This window comes from Leptonotus elevatus, chromosome 14 (assembly GCF_054856555.1).
Source record: "Leptonotus elevatus isolate MCC_2025b chromosome 14, RoL_Lele_1.0, whole genome shotgun sequence".
Taxonomy (NCBI): domain Eukaryota; kingdom Metazoa; phylum Chordata; class Actinopteri; order Syngnathiformes; family Syngnathidae; genus Leptonotus; species Leptonotus elevatus.
The window spans coordinates 5,434,413-5,454,827 of NC_141252.1; the positions used below are offsets into that span (position 1 = coordinate 5,434,413).

General features: G+C 43.6%; 2 protein-coding genes across 2 annotated transcripts; both read right to left on the bottom strand.

Moving 5' to 3' along the window:
* Positions 1 to 6,932: 6,932 nt before the first annotated feature.
* sptssa (serine palmitoyltransferase, small subunit A) lies at positions 6,933 to 8,658 on the bottom strand. Its single transcript, XM_086093921.1, has 2 exons — positions 8,464 to 8,658; positions 6,933 to 7,303 (listed from the first exon to the last, which is right to left on the bottom strand). Exons 1-2 carry the CDS (start codon positions 8,564 to 8,566, stop codon positions 7,200 to 7,202), a joined length of 207 nt encoding a protein of 68 aa, XP_085950047.1. The 5' UTR covers positions 8,567 to 8,658; the 3' UTR covers positions 6,933 to 7,199.
* Positions 8,659 to 9,589: 931 nt separating this feature from the next.
* On the bottom strand, positions 9,590 to 19,555 carry eapp (e2f-associated phosphoprotein). Its single transcript, XM_086094911.1, has 6 exons — positions 19,371 to 19,555; positions 12,126 to 12,313; positions 11,869 to 11,970; positions 10,282 to 10,381; positions 10,086 to 10,211; positions 9,590 to 10,000 (listed from the first exon to the last, which is right to left on the bottom strand). The coding sequence occupies exons 1-6, from the start codon at positions 19,481 to 19,483 to the stop codon at positions 9,730 to 9,732; spliced, it is 900 nt and encodes a 299-aa protein (XP_085951037.1). The 5' UTR covers positions 19,484 to 19,555; the 3' UTR covers positions 9,590 to 9,729.
* Between the last annotated feature and the right edge of the window lie 860 nt (positions 19,556 to 20,415).

Here is a 20,415-nt window from a genome sequence, read left to right on the forward strand (position 1 = left end):
TGTGTGTGTGTGTGTGTGTGTGTGTGTTTGGGCTGTGAACTGAATATTGATCGTTAAAGTAGTTTGAGTGTAACATGTCAGAGTGTGTCAACGTCAAGGCACTCAGCCGCACGCACAAGCCCGCCGCTAGCACGCAAGCACCGCGGGAGGGGGGGCCGGGAGGGAGGGGGCGAGAGACGACCACAGGGAGAGAGAGAGAGAGATGGGACGCTGCCATTGGAGCCCAGGAAAAGGGGGAGGGGCTTACTCTGTATGTGTGTGTTGTCAAATAAACTAACAAACAATCCCTCAGGCTTTCATGCAATCTGTAAACTGGCTGTACGTGCACACACACACACACAGTCCAGAGTTTCATCCGCACAGCACATTTTCCTGTTTCCTTAACATGCCTGCTGAGATTGTTGATTTGTGAACGTCCTAACATGCCCCGCAAGTCTCAATGTCAGCATGTGCTGTTTTTCCTGAACATGCCACACGAGATGGCTCGTCCCGGAATGTGTGCGTCCTCACAACAGACAAAATGTCCTTAACACGCCATACTTGACCGTTTATGCCTGAATGCGTGTTTACTTTAACATACTATGTGAAACCAATGACATGCGAATGCGTGCGCCCTCACATGCCACATAACGTTTCCTTAAGGTGCCATTTTAGATTGTTTTTCCTAAATGTGCGTTTCCTTGACATGCCACACTCGACTGACCTGAATGTGAGGGCCCTCACGTGCCACACACATTTTGAACATGTCACGCTCAATTGTTCATACGTGAACGTGTCTTTCCTGAACGTGCCACATTCTAGGGTTTCTATGCAAATGTGCGTTTGCTCCCTTCTAAGCCTCGACTCTGCAACCAATCAGAGCACAGAAACAGCACAACTTTTCCCGCAGTACTCGCACGACTTGCGCGACCTTTGACCCAATAGAGCACGACCACCTAAGAGCGCCATTAGAACACGTCTTTGGGATTACTGGAATTTCCTTAATGCCGCTTCAAATCCGATTTGAAGGATCGCTTACAGTTTTTGGTAACAAAGGATCTGTTCAATCGGCCTTGGCGTCCTGCAGGGGTTTGGATTTGGACCAGTGATCAGCACTCTTGAAATGCTTCTCTTAGAAACGGTGTTGACAAAACTAAACGTCAACATGCAACGCAGAGGGTTTTGTTTTTAAAAGCAATTTTCCACCGCTCGCGAGTCACCCCTCGCTTCAAGCTAACGCTAATTAGCACATGTGTTGCTGCGCTGAGCCATTCAAGCGACGGAGTGAACAAAAACGGTTCGGCTAAACATCAAAACAGTACTCGGTCATCAAGGGACGAATATTAGCGCCGCGCTGATGAACTTTGAGATTTTCATTTGATGCCAAAAGCAGTGCAATTGGTTTTCATGTCATTGAATTGCATCACCACTTTGTGTTTGCACAACAGTGTTTTGAGTTACAAGCGTGGTTCAACGTGAATGCTCGTATTCCGAACGTGCCACGCAGGAGCGCTCACGCGCAAAGGTACGCGCCGTCGCCACGGCAACAAGCCCAGTTCAGACTTGACGCCGCTAAAAGACTGGCGGACGCTCAGCGGAAACAAAAGACAAACATTTACACCTCCCGCTTTTCGACACAGCGCTTCCAACTCATCACTTCTCGCCACTACGTCGCTCAAAGGTGTGTGTGTGTGTGTGTGTGTGTGTGTGTGTGTGTGTGTGTGCGCGCGCATGCTGCAGGTGCTAACAGCCGGAGCTAATTGGGCCGCTGAGCCCATTAAGGCGGGAGGAGCCTGACGAAATTAGCGATGATGAGGCTCATAAGCGACAAAGACCCGCGGTGAGACCAACGTTCAAAGTGTCACCACGACAACCCCCGAAGCGACGCCATTCCTGCTCGGCGGCGTCCTGCCACTAGAGGGAGACAAAAACGTCACACCAAACGTATATCAAATGCAAGACATGTTGAGCCCTCTATTTCAGGAGTATAATATAGTGTTTGTTTTTCCCTCCATTCAAACCCTGACGTATATGATCCGACACGTGCATTGCACGGATAATCCATTAGAGGGCAGTAACAGCCAGCCGATGGCTTTTCCTGCGACCTCGCAAGGGCGGAAGAGAGGAGGGAGCACCGGGGGACGGGCAGCACCCCGGAACCCCGGGCCCGGCAGGGAAAGGTCCCGGTCGTCGGTTGACAGTTGCAAATGGACGCTGTACATGTTCAAGCATTGACACCGGATGTATCAAATAGGACACCAAAATCTAAAGTCATATGTGGAAGTTGATTTTCATTTTTTTCTTCATTTTCATTTGCAAAGAATGAGAAATGTCTCTCATCTATTTCATGGTTCAGGCTTTATAGGGTTAAAAACTAAACGGGAGAAAAAAACAAAACAAAATGCTTGTTCAGCTCGTTCATATCGCGTGCAAATGTCACACTTTGATGATGTCATCAGGCATTCTCCAATCACAAAGGCTCATTCGCTTTCTTGTTGCCAGGCAACCGGGCTCGTCACTCATCTGCTGCATGGAAAGAACTATAAATGTTTTTTTAAGCACTATAAATGTTCTTGTGTGTCCAAGAAACTTCCACTAGCTTAATGCTAACATATAATGCAAAACATCACAGGAGCATAAATCTTAGGATTACACTAATTATGAATTAATGTCTTGCTCATCAAACAAAAGTCCACTAGCTTAATGCTAACACAAAGGTGAGTTACAAAATTACAGCGTAGATTGGACATGTGCTGGTCACATGACATATGGACGCCATCTTGTTACCCTGCTGAGTTGGCCAAGCTCTCTCTATCGACGGCTCTCGCTCGTTCTGAAGCCCGCTGACGTGACGTGACGTGATTTTCCAAACTGCTGTTTGCTGTCAATTGAAACGTACGCGCTTGATCAATGAACTTGCACATGCAAACGGCGCCGCTTATTTTGAAAACTTCATGTCGCTGCTACAGAAAAAGGGAGAGACGGCTTCAACACGGCGTCCTGTGACCGTGAAGAGCACGTATGAATGAAGAACACACACATACTGTACACACACGCATATGGACACGCACTTGTCAGAACATCATGTGTGAGGATATAACACACCTGAGTTGATTCATTTTGTGTGTGCGTGCGCATGATCCAGCCGACATGATCCGATAATAACCTCCACACACGCACGCACGTCTGTCTTCGTGTAGGAGGAGGTGGCGCGCTGGAGGTGTGCGTGCGTGCGTGTTTGTGTGCGCTGACATGTGACGTGAGGTGGGAGAAGATAATGAAAGTGCACGTCTCTCAGCTGGTCAACAGGTGGAGCGACCGCGGGCGGGGAGGGGAGAACATGTTACATGTCCAACATGTATGAACATGAACGCATAACAAGTCCACTTCCTTACGTACACGTATGGGGAAGAAACGCACAAACGTGCAAGTATTCACCATTCGTGGCACATGTTAACGTCGTTCTAATCCAAACCTTTCAACATTTTCTTCTTTGTCCAAAAAAGGCCCACTAGCCTAATGCTAAAAATAAAATGGTGCCAAAAGGCCATAGACACGCTAGCAAAGTTAGCAAAGATGTTTAAAAAAACGTTTGTCCAACTGCAGTCCACTAGCTTAATGCTAACATGTAGTGCAAAGCACCATAGACACGTTACAAAAATGAGCATAGATATTGCGGTGATCAACAATTTCTTGTTCATTGAAGAAAAATCCACTATTTTAAAGCTAACATGTAGTGCAAGACGCTATAGATGAGCTAGCTAAATTACAGTATTATAGTCATATTAATCATTTAAACAACTTCTGGGTTGTCCAACAAAAGTCCACTAGCTTAATGCTAACACGTAGTGCAAAACACCATAGATGAGTTACAAAATGTAGTGTAGATATAATCCTAAATATTTAAACAATTTCTTTCCTGTTGAACAAAAGTCGACGTGTAATTCTAATCGTTATAGATAAGCTAACAAAATTAGCTTAGATGCTTGGGTATTTCAAAACATTTAAAAGTTCACTAGCGTAACGCTAACATGTAGTGCAAAACATCACAGGAGGGCTTGCAAAATTAGCAGAAACGTTTGTGTAACAAAAGCCCTAGCTTAAAAATGCTAACAAGTGCAAAATGCCATAGACGACGCTTGGTTGTTATGGTCATCCTAAACCTTTAAACAGTTTCTTGTTTGTTGAAAGAACTGAAAGGCTCACACATCATGCAACAAACGAACAAATGGTCCAAACGTGTACGTTTACGTTCATGTGATTTTGCAATGTGGGAAAAAAAGTCTCACTGCTACTTCCTCGAGTATCATGTGACCCAAATGTTATTGATTTGACAGTTCTTGATGTGTGGCATAATAACCACAGAGCAAGCGTGTGTTAGCAAACAGATGAGGCAATTAAGGTCTCACGCTGAAAGTCTGCTTTTCTTTGACGAGAACCTCTCGGAGATTCAAACAAATCAGAGGAGGAGCAGCGTGGATTCGACACACACGCACGCACACACACACACACAAACTCCATTGTGCTGTCGCGTGTGTTTGTGTGCGTGCGTGCGTGCGTGGGAGTGTCACCCAGTGTGAGAGACGAGCTAGCAGGCTACGCGGGTACAGATGTGTACGATTATGATATTTTTACCTCCTCCGCACGCCGCCTGGCTAATTAGCATCACACCTGCGTCTAATTGGCTGAATGAGCTCGTCACGAGGCCACAAAGGTTGCGCATCGGAGGGCGAGGGCGGCCTGCGACGTTTGTTTAGCGGCGACGGCGACAAGCGGCGATCCGCTTCGCGTCAAAGGATAAAAAGATGGCGCGCAAACAAAACATTCAAACATGGCTTGCTTTTAAGTATGAGAGCTTGAGCAGTTTTTGTAACTTGTATGTCATTTTTGTTACTTAAAATGACTGAAACATACATAATTATCATAAAAGGCATGATGAATGTTGTGTCTTGCCTGGAAATGACCTTTGCTTGACCTCTACTGGAAGACTTCAGCTTTAAACCTGGTGTGTTGGCGTCGTCTGCTGGCCATCCGCTGTAACTGCAGTTTCAAGAACACAAACAAATCTTAATGTTTTAGTTTTGTAATGATTTCATTTAGTATCTTTTTTAAGACACTCAGCGCTCAGTTATTCTGTGTTGACATGTTCTATTTCATGGGCTGAACTATCCACCTTTTCTTTTTTTTTGACAGCATACAAATGAACAATTCTGTAATACATATTGTCAATAAAACAAATAAAAACAACAACAAAAGTATATATATACACAAACATTCAAGACATTCCAGTTCAATCATCATAACTGCAAATGCAAATTTATATGATAACCCTAAAAGAAAAAAAGAATAGAAATAGAAAATATTTTCAAAATCTTTTGACCTTTCTTATTGTTTACAAATGTAAGAGACTCTATGTAAAGACTAATATCAACCAAAAATACTTTAAAGCATGGATTAAATTTGAGAAACTTGGCTTTGTGAATATGAAATGTCCTTCATAAAATAAAAAGACCAACAATATTACAAATATCTGTAGCTTTGTCCGTAAACCGAGTAATAATACCCCCCCCCCCCCCCAATCTTGACAGCCTTTTGAAAAATACATTTCTCTCTATCATTCCACAACCTGATACTAAAAGGACAATCATAAAAAAGATGAATTGCAGTTGTACAAAATGTACATCCACTTTATTCCGGAATGAATCGAAACTGGCGTTTCTCATCATTTCAGAAGTTGAATGCGAAAGTGTGGCGTCTCCCACACACACAAAAATCCCACCTGATGTTGATGTTGGCAGCCGGCGAATCTTCTCCCGCGGTGACGGTCGTCAAAGCAAGCGAGGGCTTTGTCCGCAAAATGAAACGACTCGAGCCGACCTTTCAAATGAATCTTCTCAGACAAACGCACAGGTCGGCTCGGGAAACGCCTTTTTCACGACAACATTCGTCCGTTCAAAACATTGCATTGCTGACAAACGGCAACGGTGCAACAAGATCCCAAGTTGCGAAAGTCACTTTCAAAATGCAACAAGGGCTTACGGTCGTTTGCAAAAGTGGGAATCAAAGGTTCGAATAAAGCGCTTAGAGGATGACAAGGACACGCAAGCGCGAAGCCGCCATTTTGCTCCTCCCAAGAAACGTTTCTCGGCATACCATCCTCGACATTTGCAGTGTCCAAATTGGAGAACCTTTGAGACTTCGTAGAATCAGCTTGATTTAGGATGTTTTCAATTTGACAAGAGGACTTCAGACAATTGACAACTTGCCTTAAATACATTTATACATGATTTGCTTAATGATGTCTACAGCAGGAAACTTGTATTTATTTTTTAACAGTAATTCAACAAAAGATGCCTCTGCCAAATGTAATATTGGGGTCTAAGGAACTGAGATATAAATAAATAAAAAAGGTGTTGAAGGCGTGTTCAAAGCAGCAGGCACCGCCCACTTGTTCAAAAACAATCCCACCCCCTGCCACTATCCTAATGCTGCTTTCCAGGACGGTCGGAAGTCGCATTTATCTTTTCCCAGTTCCGACCTGAATCTTTTGCCTATTAATAATCCAACCATTTTTTCTGAACCGCTGATTGTCATTAATCAAAATATTACAATTCAATTGTATTAAATACCATCTCCATAATGTTACGTCATATATCATCACGTCACGATCGGGTTCAAAAGCGCGTATTACTTACATTGAAACAACATTGTCAATTTTAAGACAGACACATTTTGCATTCATACTATATGTACGTGGAGATCTATTTAATATTGAACTTTGAGTGGTTATTCATGATTTATTTCAAGCACCTGTACTTCTACTTTTGTCACCTGTGGAAGCCCTTAAAGCTGAAGTCAACCTCAAAATGTTCTCGGCAAATAGAATGAGCAACTGAGTGTCAAAAACCACCAGAGGGAGACAAAGGAGCTTTTTTCGAATTAATTTAACAAAACATAGTTGACATTTTTATTTCCCCCTGCCAAAAATTGATTACATGACACTTGTGCTATAAATACAAACAATTTGGATGTAACGTGACATCCACAAACGGTGTTGACTTTAAATGGAGCAAAAAAACTGAAGTACATTTGTTTTTGGGAAAGGAATGATCGATTGGGTCCATTTTGAGAACACGTCAAGAGTCCAAGAACGTGCACAAGGCGCACAGCTGCAATCTCACCGATCCAGACGATCCGCCCACGGAACGGCGCGGACGCCGTCACTGGACCATCTGGAAGTAGCGCAGGATGGCCATGATGTGCTGCGGCATGAACACGTAGCCCGTGTACACGGCCATGCCCGCCACGCTGACCAGCAGCGAGTCTGATGCGGCCACGGTTAACGACAACAACATCCCAAAAGGACAACATCTTCAATTTCACCGTTGACCCGTTCAAGAAAGTCAATACACGTGTTAGCAACACTTTACATCTTTTAATAGTGCATCAGCCATTTGTCAAGTGTCACATTGGGGGGGATTTGAAATAGCACCAAACATTGTCAAGTTCAAAATGATGGGGGGGAGGAGCTTAGCCTTCGGAGGGGCACGGAAAGCCTGGTGGGCCAGCGAGCTAAGCCTGTAGCTAATATCTTTAATCCAAACTATTAAACAACCCGCTCTAAAGACTGATTGGCCAGTGTTGCGACATCAACCCATCCACCTTCATGCGAGGGCTTTTATTAGGATGATGATGATTATTATTATTATTCAACAGAGCTGCATGATACAAACAGCAGGCAATCCAATTGACAAGAATGCAAGTCATTATAAAAATTAATAAAACACAACCACCCACCAATGACTTTCCAAAGATATCCATGGGACGAGGTCAGGGTTGACCAATTCCGGTCCTTGAGGTCCGGAGTCCTGCAGGTTTGAGATGTTTTCGCTTACCTACACACCTAATATTAAAGTTCAGGATCGTTATCAGGAGTGCTGATGAGCGGATTATATGAATCAGGTGTGCTAGTGGGTGGAAACATCTCAAAGCTGCAGGACTCCGGACCCAGAGGAACGCAATTGGTGAACCCTGGACGAGGTGAACGTGAGCGTGAGTTGACGTCGTGACGTCATTTGTCGCGCCCACGGCGCTAATCAGTTAGCTTCGCTCTGCCCGAAGCTCCCTTAGCTTTACTTGCCATTTACCGAGCAACTCGCAGCACGACAACGCCGACGCGACCGAACCCCCCAAAAGTGAACGTCGTGTTAAATGACGGCTTCTTAACTCTTCGGCATTAATTAAAACATCGCAATAACCTCAATTAGAACTTCAGGTACGGCGGGTGCGGGGTACTTCAACAAACTCACTAAACAAACAGACATTTATAAACTCTCCGACAACGATATGCATCAATTTAGGAACATTAAGCGCGCCAACTTACATGAGCGAAATGTTGATTTGGCGTTTTCAAGGCAACGCGGAAGACGAGACGCTAAGAAGTTATTAGCACGGCCCGGTCGGGCCGGGACCTGAAAAGGATACTGAAGACGGTCCTTTCCCACGGCTCCAGCATGTAGAGAGCCGTCACCAGAAGGTACTGGCGGTAGAACCACGACAAGTTCTTCCAGCAGTCGCCGAGAGCCATGTTACAAATTTGTGCTAGCGACTAGCCTAGCTTCCACTTTTCTACCGCATCAAATTCCGGTTTGCGTGTGACGTCAACACGCTCACGGATGTCAACCAATAAAAATGTACACGTTGACACAGCAATGAGGTGTCTCATTGAGCGGGCTGGTGCGCTGCTGCGATACGACAGCCCGTCCGACATTTTGAATGTGGCTGAGCTTACCCGCAAATAAGTGAACGTAAATACTTTTTGTTCCATATGCATTGGTAGTTGCAAACAGCCATGAAAACTAAATTGCATGTTTGTTTTTGTTGATGCTGAACTACTGAAGCGTATTGCATTCACTTGAAAGACAAAACAAAAAAACCCGTTTTTTCTGAGTAACGTTTTGGGGGAGCTGTTTTTTTTGAGTAATAACTTTTTTTGTTTTAAAAAATATATCCCCCCCCCCGATTTTCTGAATACCTAACACAAATACATTATTAATACTGCCTGTTACCAATTACAATACATGCCTTACCTTAACTGAGCCAGAAGGTATGTTGGAGGGATGCGGGAAAGTGTCCGCGCCGGCTATTAGCGAGTCTGCAACAAGTCACTTGGAGTTCAGAGGTAGTAAAAAATAAAAATAAAATTACTCCGAAAAACAGAAGGCCCAGCCCCATTATATAATTTTGAGATTTTTTTCCCCTGTTTAAAAAAAAATATATATATATTCCCTTATGTTTTTCTGAGTACCCCCCCTCGTTTTTTTTTTTTTTTAACAGAACAAAAAAATTACTCCCCCCAAAAATAAAGCTGCCTAAAAAAGTGAGTGAATGCAAAACACTTCCGTACTGAATGACTGTAAATCTTATTAGGAAATATAAACACTTATTGTAAGTCTATATTTGAGGGAAAAGCCTAATTTAAAAAAAAAACAACGTTTGGACATACCAGTTTGGTGACAATTTCGCACTCATCTGTGACTCAGTGTACAGAAAGTAAAAAAAACAACCTGAAATCTGTACAGAAAGAAGACAATTCTCCGAAAGTGAGGAGTTTCTTTGAAGTTAAGAAAGTGTCAAAATTCCACTTTATGGCAGCGTTTTGACCTCACAATTCTCCATATTATATTTACAGTCATGACAGATGAAGAAAACATAAGAGATTGCTTTCAAGCTGTTGCGTAACGTTGCAATTCAGCTGTGGCTGGACAAGATGTTGAAGAAGTGGTAGACGTCGTCCTTGTCCAGAACGGCGACCTCTGTGGAGCACTCGGAGCACTGCACCGGATGGTAAAGCTCGTCCGCGTCCATCCCAGCGGGCGTGGTCGCCTGCGCCTCGTCCTTCCCGCGCTTCCTGTTCCGCGGCGCCCTGACCGTGGGCTTCGCGAAACGCAGAACTTGGTCCTTGTTCACGCTGCAGTTCATGACGAACATGGCGCGGTACTGCGTGCGGTACTTCTCGTGTCTGTGTGGAGACCAAAGTCCTCCGCATCACAACCCGCCTCTGCTCACATGCGTGCGTGTGCGTGTGTGTGCGTGCGCGTCCTCACCGCTGACAGTCAAGACACAGCGTGGTCATGCACGCCGGACAGTTGAGGACGGCGTCGCTGCTGGGAAGACTTTTGGCCTGCGGGCGCCGCGAGTGAGCGGACGCCACCGGGCGCGTCCTGTGGTACCTGGAAGTGGGCGGGGACAGGACAGCGTGACCACAAAAGCGTCAAAGATTAGGAGATGAGACGCTCTTACCCGCGCCGCCTGGCGTCCACCCAGGCCTGGTCCCGCTCGTCCTCGTCGGGGTCGTACAGCAGCTCGTCATTGGTCAGCACGCGCCGCCCGGCGGAACCGCCTGCAAGCAGTCTCGTTTTATGCTAGTGTGCAAATTGAGTCAATAAAGTTTATGTTGAGGAAATGTCAAAAACAGGGCTGCGAGTATTGTTTGTTTGTGTTGCTGCTTTCTGTAGATTCAAAATGACTAACAGATATGCTAATTTTGCTAGCCCATCTATGTAGCAAGAAGCTCGTGGACTTTAGTTGGACAAACAACATCTATGCTAATTTTGTGAGCGTTTAGCTTTACACGCCTAGCAACAAGCTAGCGGGATTCTTTTTGACAAATAGTTTGGTTGAACATTTTGCTCTTTACGGCTACAATGTTTCATTTGAATCATTTATGTGTCACTTTTATAGTAAACTTCAACTTTGCTTACCAAAAATAGCTTAAGGAGATACTTTACTTATTTAGCTATTTTCCGCAGTAAAAAGTGAATCGTTTCTCAATTAGGTCCGGGCATCGATTAAAATTTTCTCAATCGACTGGTTTCTATTCAGAACAGTTCGATTCAATTTTGATTAATTATGGAGCATCAATTCTTAAATAACAAGGATATAAAAAAATAATTCCACAAACATTAAATTCCAAGTAAAATTTGGCAGTAACTAGTTAAATGATTTATTTATTAATGAAAATAACACGTTTTATAAGCACTTGTGTTACACAAACATTGACATCAGCATGGATGAGATGAAAATATTTTCATCATTCTAATTCAATAATGGTAAACATAAATTAAAAAGATTGTGAATTGTCACAAAGTGCAATAAGTCGGGCCTTTCATAAATGCACGAAAATACTTTGACGTGAACAATCGATTTCAAGAAAACAGTAAGTTGTATTTTGATTCTTTTTTGTTGTTAATTTATGTGAAAAAAGAAGATATTAAAATAACCGATTCATGGTTTTATGAATCGATATCGCGCTGGAAAAGGAAAATGGATCGGATAGCGATTATTCGATTTCAGCCCTATTGACTATCATTTGATAACATCATTATTTTTGGTGTCCAATTAATAACTTCAAAACGGATTTTGCCACTTGCTGTCGACTGAAAATGTGTCACGTGTGGCCAGAACTCAGGTTGCAAATGTCACATGACCAAACCCAGAAAACAGGCGAGCCTGTGCAACTGTGATGTTATTTTCAGTCAACAGCGTGTGGCAAAAGGTGTTTTTAAAGGTATTGTAAAAAAAAAAAAAAAAAAAAATCAATCAATGTATCAAATGATAAAGTATTAACTTTTTACTGCTGAAAATACCTAAATAAGTATTTATTGATAAACGTATTTTAATTTATGAAAAAAAAGTACTCCAATGCATGAAAATAAAACCAAAGAGATTGTAATGATTTATTGAAAAAACTGTTTTTTGTTGTGTTTACTTGAGTAGTAACTTGAATTTCAAACACTAAAAATGAACTGCCAAACGTTTGCAGACGCGAGCGAGCGACGCGACGGTGAAGCCACCCCCCCCCTCCCGAGCAGCCGACGCAAAACGTACCGGGCTTGTCGTCTTCGTCCGAGTCCGAGTCAAAGTAGATCTTGTCGTACATGGGGGCGTTGGCGCGCGTCGAGCCGTCACCTCCGCTTCTGGAAGCTTCCTCTGAATTCAACACAGGACAATGGTGTCAGGATTGTCAAATGTCAGCGCCGTGCCGATGAATCAGTTATCAGTGTTTGTTTTTTTCCCCGTCAAAAATTGGAATTGGCCCCAAAAAGTCTTCTCTCTTTTTGGGCAGGCCTGGTAAGGATTCGGACCTGTGCGAGCGGGCGGGGGAGCCCAGGTGTCCTCCATGGTCCTGAGGGTGGAGCTGAGCTCGGCCTCCATCTCCTTCTCAAAGTCGTCGTCGCTGGACGACTCGCTCTCGCCCGTCAGGTACTCTCGGATCAGCTTCTTCTTCTGCTCCGGGGTGCCGCTCAGCAGCACGTCCAGCTCGTCCTCAGAACTAGCGCAAAAATACAACAAATACGTCATTCACGCTTTCGTTAGCAATCTGTTACGAAAAGACCAAATTGAACGAAAATCAAAGCATCATTTGCCAGAGGAAATTCATGGAAATCCAATGAATCCGTTACTAACACTCAAAAGAATCACACAAACAAAAAAATAATGGAAAATAACTTGAAAACAATGTAAAAATAAACCCCAATGACTAATGAAACTAGACTGAGTGCAATTTCTGGAGAAATTGCGTGGGAACGCTCATAGCTGAAAGCTAACAGCTGAATGCTTATGAAGTAAATTGAAAGATAAATACCTCAGGTAACTACTGAATATAAAGATATGTTAGATGCACCACTTACTATAAACGAGTTGTACAGTGCTCTAGATAGTATGCCAAATGGCAAAGCACCCGGCCCTGATGGTTATCCGGCTATATTTCTAAAGCACTTCTGGTCAATGCTTGCTCCACTATTCTTAAGAGTAGTAACAGAAATTAAAACTAATGGTCACATACGCCCACACATGAATACAGCAGCAATTAAACTTTTATTAAAGCCAGAAAAAGACCCCACCCTTCCATCAAGTTACCGTCCGATTTCACTAATTAACACTGATATTAAAATTATCACTAAGGCTTTTACATCTAGATTAGAAACAGTAATCCCGACAATCATTCATAGCGACCAAACAGGCTTTATTAAAGAGCGTCACTCTACTAATAATATTAGAAGGCTCTTTAACCTTATTAGTATGTCACAGCGGCATGATAAAAAGGCAGTTATTATATCATTGGATGCAGAAAAAGCTTTTGATAAAGTTAACTGGTCCTTCCTCTTTGCTGTTTTAAATAAATTTGGCTTTGGGAAGTCATTTATTCACTGGGTGTCAGTATTATATGATTCTCCTAAAGCTACTGTTACTACTAATGGGATTATATCTAAGAGTTTTACTCTACAGAGAGGCACAAGACAGGGATGCCCACTGTCGCCTTTATTATTTGCAATATTTATTGAACCGCTTGCATTAGCCATACGCCAGGAAAGAATGATTCAAGGAATTCACTCTGGGGTAACAGAACATAAAATTAATCTATATGCCGATGATATTTTACTTTATTTAGAAAAGCCTGCTATTTCATTAGGGGAAGTATTTAACTTAATAACTAAATTCTCACAGTTATCAGACTATTCTATTAACTGGACAAAATCAACACTTCTACCTATTACAGAAAATTCATGGAACCCTGCAAGCCAGGACCCATACTACTCATTTCCTATAGGTAATTTAAAATACTTAGGCATAAAAATCTCACCTAAATTAACTGATTTAGTTCATTTAAATTTCACTCCACTTCTGGATAGCATTTATAGTGACTTGGAGCGCTGGAATAATCTTCCTATTTCTCTAATAGGACGAATAGCCACTATTAAAATGAAAGTTTTACCCAAAATAAACTATTTTTTCTCAATGATTCCATTTAAACCTACGGCTAACTGGTTCCAGTTGTTGGACTCAGCCGTTACAAAATTTTACTGGAAAAAAAAAAAAGCAAAGATTAGTCTATCTACTCTTCAGAAAAATAAATCCAAAGGAGGTCTAGAGGCACCAAATTTTATGCACTATTATATAGCCAACCAGCTACAATATATTATTTTATGGGCACAACCCAATAGAGATACTAACTGTTGGCTGGAACTAGAACAGAAGGATTGTAATAACCTCAGACTCCTAGATTTACTCTTTATTACAACATCGATTAAGCGCCATAACTGCTTTAAAAATCCAATGATTTCCGCCACCCTGACTGCCTGGTGGAAGGCACTAGAAATGACAAAAGCCAAAGTGGAGCCCAGCGGGCTTTCTCCCCTATGGCATAACCCCGACTTTCAAATTAACAACCAATCGTTTTATTTGAATGTGTGGGAGCAGAAAGGAATTACACATCTCCACCATCTCTTCTCAGATAATATGTTTATATCATATACATCCTTGCTCCAAAAATATAAAATAAAAAATGGAAACTTTTTACATTATTTGCAAGTTAAAAGTATGATAAAGAAACAAATTCCAACACTCCAGGGTACGCTCCAACCGCCTGTTTTAGCTAAAGATATTACCAAGCTTTCTCCAACAACAACAAAAAAACTCTCAAAAATATATAAGTTACTTTCATATACTGATAAAACGTCTTTACCCATCTCAAAATGGGAAACAGACTTGTCTATAGCTCCGGAATCTGTCTTTTGGATTCAAGTTTGTGAAAATGTTTTTAAAATGACAAAACACACAAATTTACAACTTATCCAATATAAAATTATTCACAGAACATACATTACTCAATATATGATGAAGAAAATGGGACTCTCAGACTCCGACATTTGTCTCCAGTGTTTACAAAACACTACAGACACTTATTTTCATGCTTTATGGTTATGTACTCCGGTTATGTGTTTCTGGACTAAAGTCTTAGAAAAACTTTCCGCTGTCTTGGACTGTAGGATACCGTTCTCTCCAAACTTGTGTTTGCTAGGTGACTTAACAACAATTGACTTACCACATAAACAATTTCAATCTATACTTGTAGCCCTTACTATCGCAAAAAAAACAATTCTTGTTAACTGGAAAAATAAACAAACTTTGAATATCGACCAATGGTCTAACCTCCTCATAAATCATATTTTAATGGAAAAAATATCTGCCTCAAATAAAAACCAAATGTCAAAATTTAAAGAAACATGGTCTACGTATATAGAATTTTTTAACCTAAACTTGGATTTTAATTCTGCCTGTTAGCGAGAGCCACAGCAGCGTTATAACTGGCATTGATGTTTCTGTATTAGGCAATTTGTAACTAATGGTTGTGTTTCCATAGTCAGGAACCCGGCTGCTGCCAGCGGGATCGAGCGGATTCACCTCCGATGGGCACCAGGGGTTGATATTCGGATTCACGGCATGCCAGTGGGTTAATTCTGTGGGTGCTGTCCCCCCTGGCGGGGAGTGGGCGGGTCTGCCCCTCTGTTGGCTGCTGGGTGGCGGCTGCGTCTTGGCCGTTCCCTGGGTCTCTTGGGGGGTGCTGCGTTGCGGGGCTTTCCCTGGTGTCGGGGGCGGCGCCGTTCCGGCGCGGTCCGTCGCTCTGGGCCCGGCGACGCGGTTCGGGGCCTGTGGGCCGCCGGGGTGCCCGGTGGTTCCCTCTCCCCTCCCCCTTCCTCCCCCTTGCTGCCTCTCCCTCCTCGCCTCTCCCCGCCCGTCCTCCGCCTCCCTGTCCCCTCTCCCTCGTCGCCCTTCCTCCTCCTCTCCCCCTTTCCTTGCGTCCCTGCCGCTGCCCCCTGCCCTTCTTGTCGTCCCCTTCCCTCCTCCCTTCCCCTTCCCCGGTACGCCTTCCTTCCCCTCCCCTGGGCCGGGGGCTCCATCCATGGCCCGGGTCTCGGTGCTATGGGGGCCGGCGGGGGTGGCTGGGGTTTGGTGTCGTGCCCGCCCCGCTCCGGTGGGCGTCCTGACACCTCGGGCGGGACCCAGTATCCGGGGGGCGAGCCCTATCGCCCCGCCGGACGGGTCCCATATGCCCGCCGGGGTCCTGGTGGGGTGGGTGGGGGCTTGGTGGGCCGGTGCGCCTCCTGCCCCCGCCCGGTTGGGGGGGGCCCCGCTGGTCACACCTCTTAACTCACTACACTAGGTTTGCACAATACACTTTTATAGACATATAGGGCACATAACACACTTTGGGGGGTGGGGTAGGGTGGAAACACCGTCTTCACCCTACAACTCCCCTCCAATTTTAATACACCACACAACTTGTGGGTGGGGGGGGGGGGGGCTTGGGGGCTTGTGGGGGTGCCATCGGTTGGGGGCCGCAGTATAGAGCAGTGCTGCGGTCCCCTGTCCGTGTCGCCACCCCCCCCCCCCCCCCGCCCTATCTATTTTTTTTAATGCACCACATACACTCAGCAACATGCTTGGGTGGCGGGTGGATCGGAGCGTGGGAATATCATTTCCATCGGCTCCGGTTCACCTGCTCCTAATTTTAATGCACCACACACACACACTTGTATATACACTGGGTGGGGTCACATTCACGGTTTAGGGGTAGAGTTCGCCAGTCCGCGAGCTGGCGGACTCAGTAACAGGGGTTAATTTTCACAAAGAACGCTGGGGTGACGACCGGGGCCTTCCCCCGCTGGGCCTGGGGTTCGGGGGTGTCGGCCGCCCTCCGGTGCCCCCATCTCCCCCTTCTGCCACCGGTGTTCCGTCCTTCCACACGGCGGGGGGTGGGGTGGGCGCGGCTGCCCTCTCCGCTCCGCTGTCCGGCCCCTCTTCGGCGCCGGTGCCTGGGTGCGGGTGGTCCCCGGGGGCTGGGGGTCGGGGGTTGGGGGGCTGCCGGTTGGTCGGGGTGGGGGCGGCTTTGTTGGGGGGGGGCGGTGGTGGGGGTTGCGGGGTGGGGGGGTGCTGGGGGTGGGGGGTGTCTGGGGGATTGGGGGCATGGGGGCGGCTGGGGCTGGGTTGGGGTGGGTGGCGGGGGGTGGATGGGGGGCGGGGGGTGGGGGGACGGGGGTTGGGGGCCGGTGGGGTGCCTGGTGGGCCTGCAGTGCCCCGTCCTGCTGCGTTGGGCCGGGGGCGCGGGCCGTGTTGGGGCGGGGGGCGCTCTTGCTCCTGGGTTTGCTCTCCGGCCGGTGGCCCTGGTGGGGCCCGGGGGTCGTCCTTTGGCGCTGCCGCGGCCTGGGGGGCCCTGAGGTGTTGCGCTTGCTCTGTTCCGGCGGGGGTCGACGGCTCCCCTCTTTGGTGGAGATTTTCATGCATGCCAGATCCACCACACCAGCATCTACCGAAACTCAGACACAATCTGTTTCCTCCTCAGGTTATTGAATCGGTGGAGGCTGGTGTCTCGGATCTCACGCGGCTTCGTCTGTCCTTCCTTCCTTTTCTCGGTCTCTCCGTTGGTCTCTTGAGGCCTCCCTGACTTTATGTTTTTTGGATTTGTTGGGGTCTGGATGTTTCTTGGGCTGGGGAGGAGTTCTGGTGGGGGGTGTCTGGTCGGTGCTGGATTTCACCTTCCTTGGTTTTCTTCGGTCCCCTCGGGTCTCCTGGTGTTCGATTTAGGTGAACGGTATAAGATTTTTTTTTTCTAATAGGTTTTCTGGTGAGCTAACAAACACACGCACGCACGCACGCACACACACATACTCACCCACACACACAAAAAAAAAAAAAAAAGGTATGTATGTATGTATGTATATATGTATATATGTATGTATATATGTGTATATATATATATATATATATTTTAAAAAAAAAAAAAAAAAAAAAAAAAAAAAAAAAAAAAAAAAGCAATGATGATGACATTTCCGAATGAACAATACTGAGCTCTAAAAAAAAAAAAAAAAAAAAAAAAAAAAAAAAAAAAAAAAAAAAAATTGAAAGATAAATGAGGTGGAAATTACAAAGTATGAATTGTAGTTGAAAGATAAACATTTTTTGAAGCATCTTTCAATCATTTCGATGGAAAAGTGGAACTAATGATATCCACTGGAAAAATGCAAAAAAAATTAAAGTAAAAACAACACAAATAATCAAATCCAACATTAACCGTAAGAGAGTGTGAAAATCGTGACGGCCCACTCGAGCAGGAAACTTAAGACCAGAAAAGGCGACGCGTCACGTCGACACGTTTGCAAGCCTGACAAGTACTCGATCAAATGGTGCATGCGCGTGGAATGAGGATTTGCGTGGATCGCCAACCATTAATTAACGACTAACCAAATGAACCGACAAATGTTTAGATCATCGATTCATCATGACAAGACCTGGTTCAACTTCAAATTGCCCACAATTTTGGAATTTCAGACTCTGAAAAGTAAATATTCTCCATCTTCTTCGGTCCTCCATGAAAGCGGAGTGATTATTTTTCCATTTGATCGAAATAAGACATTTGCAAACACCTGCTTTTACTTTGGAAAACAACCATACATTTCTATTTGTGTCTCTATTCTCTGAAATGTTATGAAGCAAAACAAAATGTAGAAAAATTCAAATGTGAAATATCTTTTTTAATTGAGACATCAGTTAATAAAAAAAATTAAATCTTTGATTACCAAAATAATTATTAGTTACAGCTACGGATGTCCCAAACACTATTTTTAGAATATAATTAATCTATCGATTACTCAATCGATTAATCAGATTCATTTTAATTTTGCATTAAAGTGCATTTAAAAATATTTTCCCCTGATTACTGTTTCTTAACCAGTGATTGGTGTTTATTTCGTACTTTGTATTCGTATCGTGATCTATTGATGTTGTACTATGTTAGCGGTTTGGTCATTGCTTGCCAAAGTCAAAACAGATGTTTGCAAATGTCTTATTTTGATTAAACACAAAACATAGAAGTCTTCTTTCAAGGACTACAGAAATCAGTGAACATTTACTGTTAACATACTGAAATCAGAGGTTTTGGGCACTTTTAAATTAAAAAATTATTACTCAATTATTAAAATAATTGTCGATTACTTCTTGCTATTAATTTATTGATGTCCATTGTATTTACTACCACTTACTTACAATGTTTGTTTTGCTGTTCTTGTTTCACTTCTCTTTACTGCATGACTGATTTCTGTTCCATGTACAGCAATGCTTGTTTATGTGTTTTAAAAAATAAAGTTGAGTTGAGCCCTGGGCACACATAATGTCATCTTCAGTCGCCAGCACGTGGCAAAATGTGTTTTTAAAAGGTACTCGTTGTACATGAAAAAGAAGGAAGTTATCAAATTCAATATAGATCAAATATTAACTTCTCACTGCTCAAAACGAGTCAAGTATTGCTTTACTAATGGCACAAAGGGGAGACTTCAATCAACAAAAATGATAAATGGGGGTAAAAAATACATACAAAAAAATGCAGTATGCGTTCCATTTTTCAAAAGGTTTACTGTTTCTCATTCTTGCACTAGAAGCAAATAGCGGCAGAAGTGAAAAAGTGCCCGCGTGAGTTTGTTTACATGTTAGTAGCATTGCAATCTAGCCGCTAAAGCTAACACAACGTCGAGACGAGTTGGCGACCAACCAACCTGCTTGCTGCTCTCTCCTCATCGCTTGGCTCCTCGATTTCATACGAGTCGACATCGTTGCATTTGTTCATCTTGTTGGTCGTTACAAGAAGATCTTTTTCGGACAGAAACATCGGTGCTAAGCAAATAGCGAACGACAAAACAGCCGCTTCCTTCTTTCTCTTCTTCTACTACTACTAAATGCGACGACTTCGTCTTCTTCTTCTTCTTCTTCGGTGGTTTCCGGAGGACGGCGTGCTGACCATTGTCAATCGCTGCACGTTATTACTTTCAGTGACTTTCGTACTACTGAAGTAATAAGACGTGTGTAAAATAAAATAAAATAAAGTAACCATGCAAGCTTTAATAAGCAAAAACGTGTAATTTTTTTGCAATTTTGTGGGCATTTTATGGTAATTATTATATATTTTTAAAATATAATTTCTGAGTTTCTTCTTGTGTTTTTGAACGTTTTCCCATCTGCCTTTTTATTTAATATTAATATTATAATAATAATAATAATAATATTAATAATGTATTTAATATTTTTTATTTTATTTTTTTAAATTCTCAGACGTTTTGGGCAATTTCGTGGAAATGTCATTGTCATTTTCTGCTTCCGTTCTTCCTTTTTGGCCACTATAATCACTTTTGGACATTTTTAGCTCATTTTTGAAAGTTTTTCATCTTCCTTTTCGTCTCTTTCTGACAACTTGAAAATGTTGACTGACAATTTTTGATTTTTTTTTTTCATTGTAGTTTTTATCTAAATCGTTAAACAATGATCTAAAACATTTAAATATGACAGCCAGAGATATTATAGAAAACACACAGCAAAAACGTTCTATTGCAAAAATAAGATGTATTCTGGAACGGTCTTGCAAAATGGAATTGAAGACTTAGTTAACGTTGAGCTGCAGTGACAGCTTATGTCCACAGGGGTCGCTGCTGCCCCACGGAAAACACCGCCTGTAGTCGTTCGGCCTGGCCCGCACCCTCCCAGAGAAAATTTGCTCAAACATCTCGACTCGTTCGTTGCACGACACAAACTTTGCCCGGCGGTTTT

Coding starts and splice junctions, on each gene's coding strand:
- eapp (XM_086094911.1), bottom strand. CDS start 19,483: ATGTTTCTGTCCGAAAAAGATCTTCTTGTAACGACCAACAAGATGAAC. Junction 12,314..19,370: donor GAGGAGAGAGCAGCAAGCAG/GTTGGTTGGTCG, acceptor TTTTTGCGCTAG/TTCTGAGGACGAGCTGGACG. Junction 10,212..10,281: donor GTGGACGCCAGGCGGCGCGG/GTAAGAGCGTCT, acceptor GCCCACTTCCAG/GTACCACAGGACGCGCCCGG.
- sptssa (XM_086093921.1), bottom strand. CDS start 8,566: ATGGCTCTCGGCGACTGCTGGAAGAACTTGTCGTGGTTCTACCGCCAG. Junction 7,304..8,463: donor GTGGGAAAGGACCGTCTTCA/GTATCCTTTTCA, acceptor TGGCCGCATCAG/ACTCGCTGCTGGTCAGCGTG.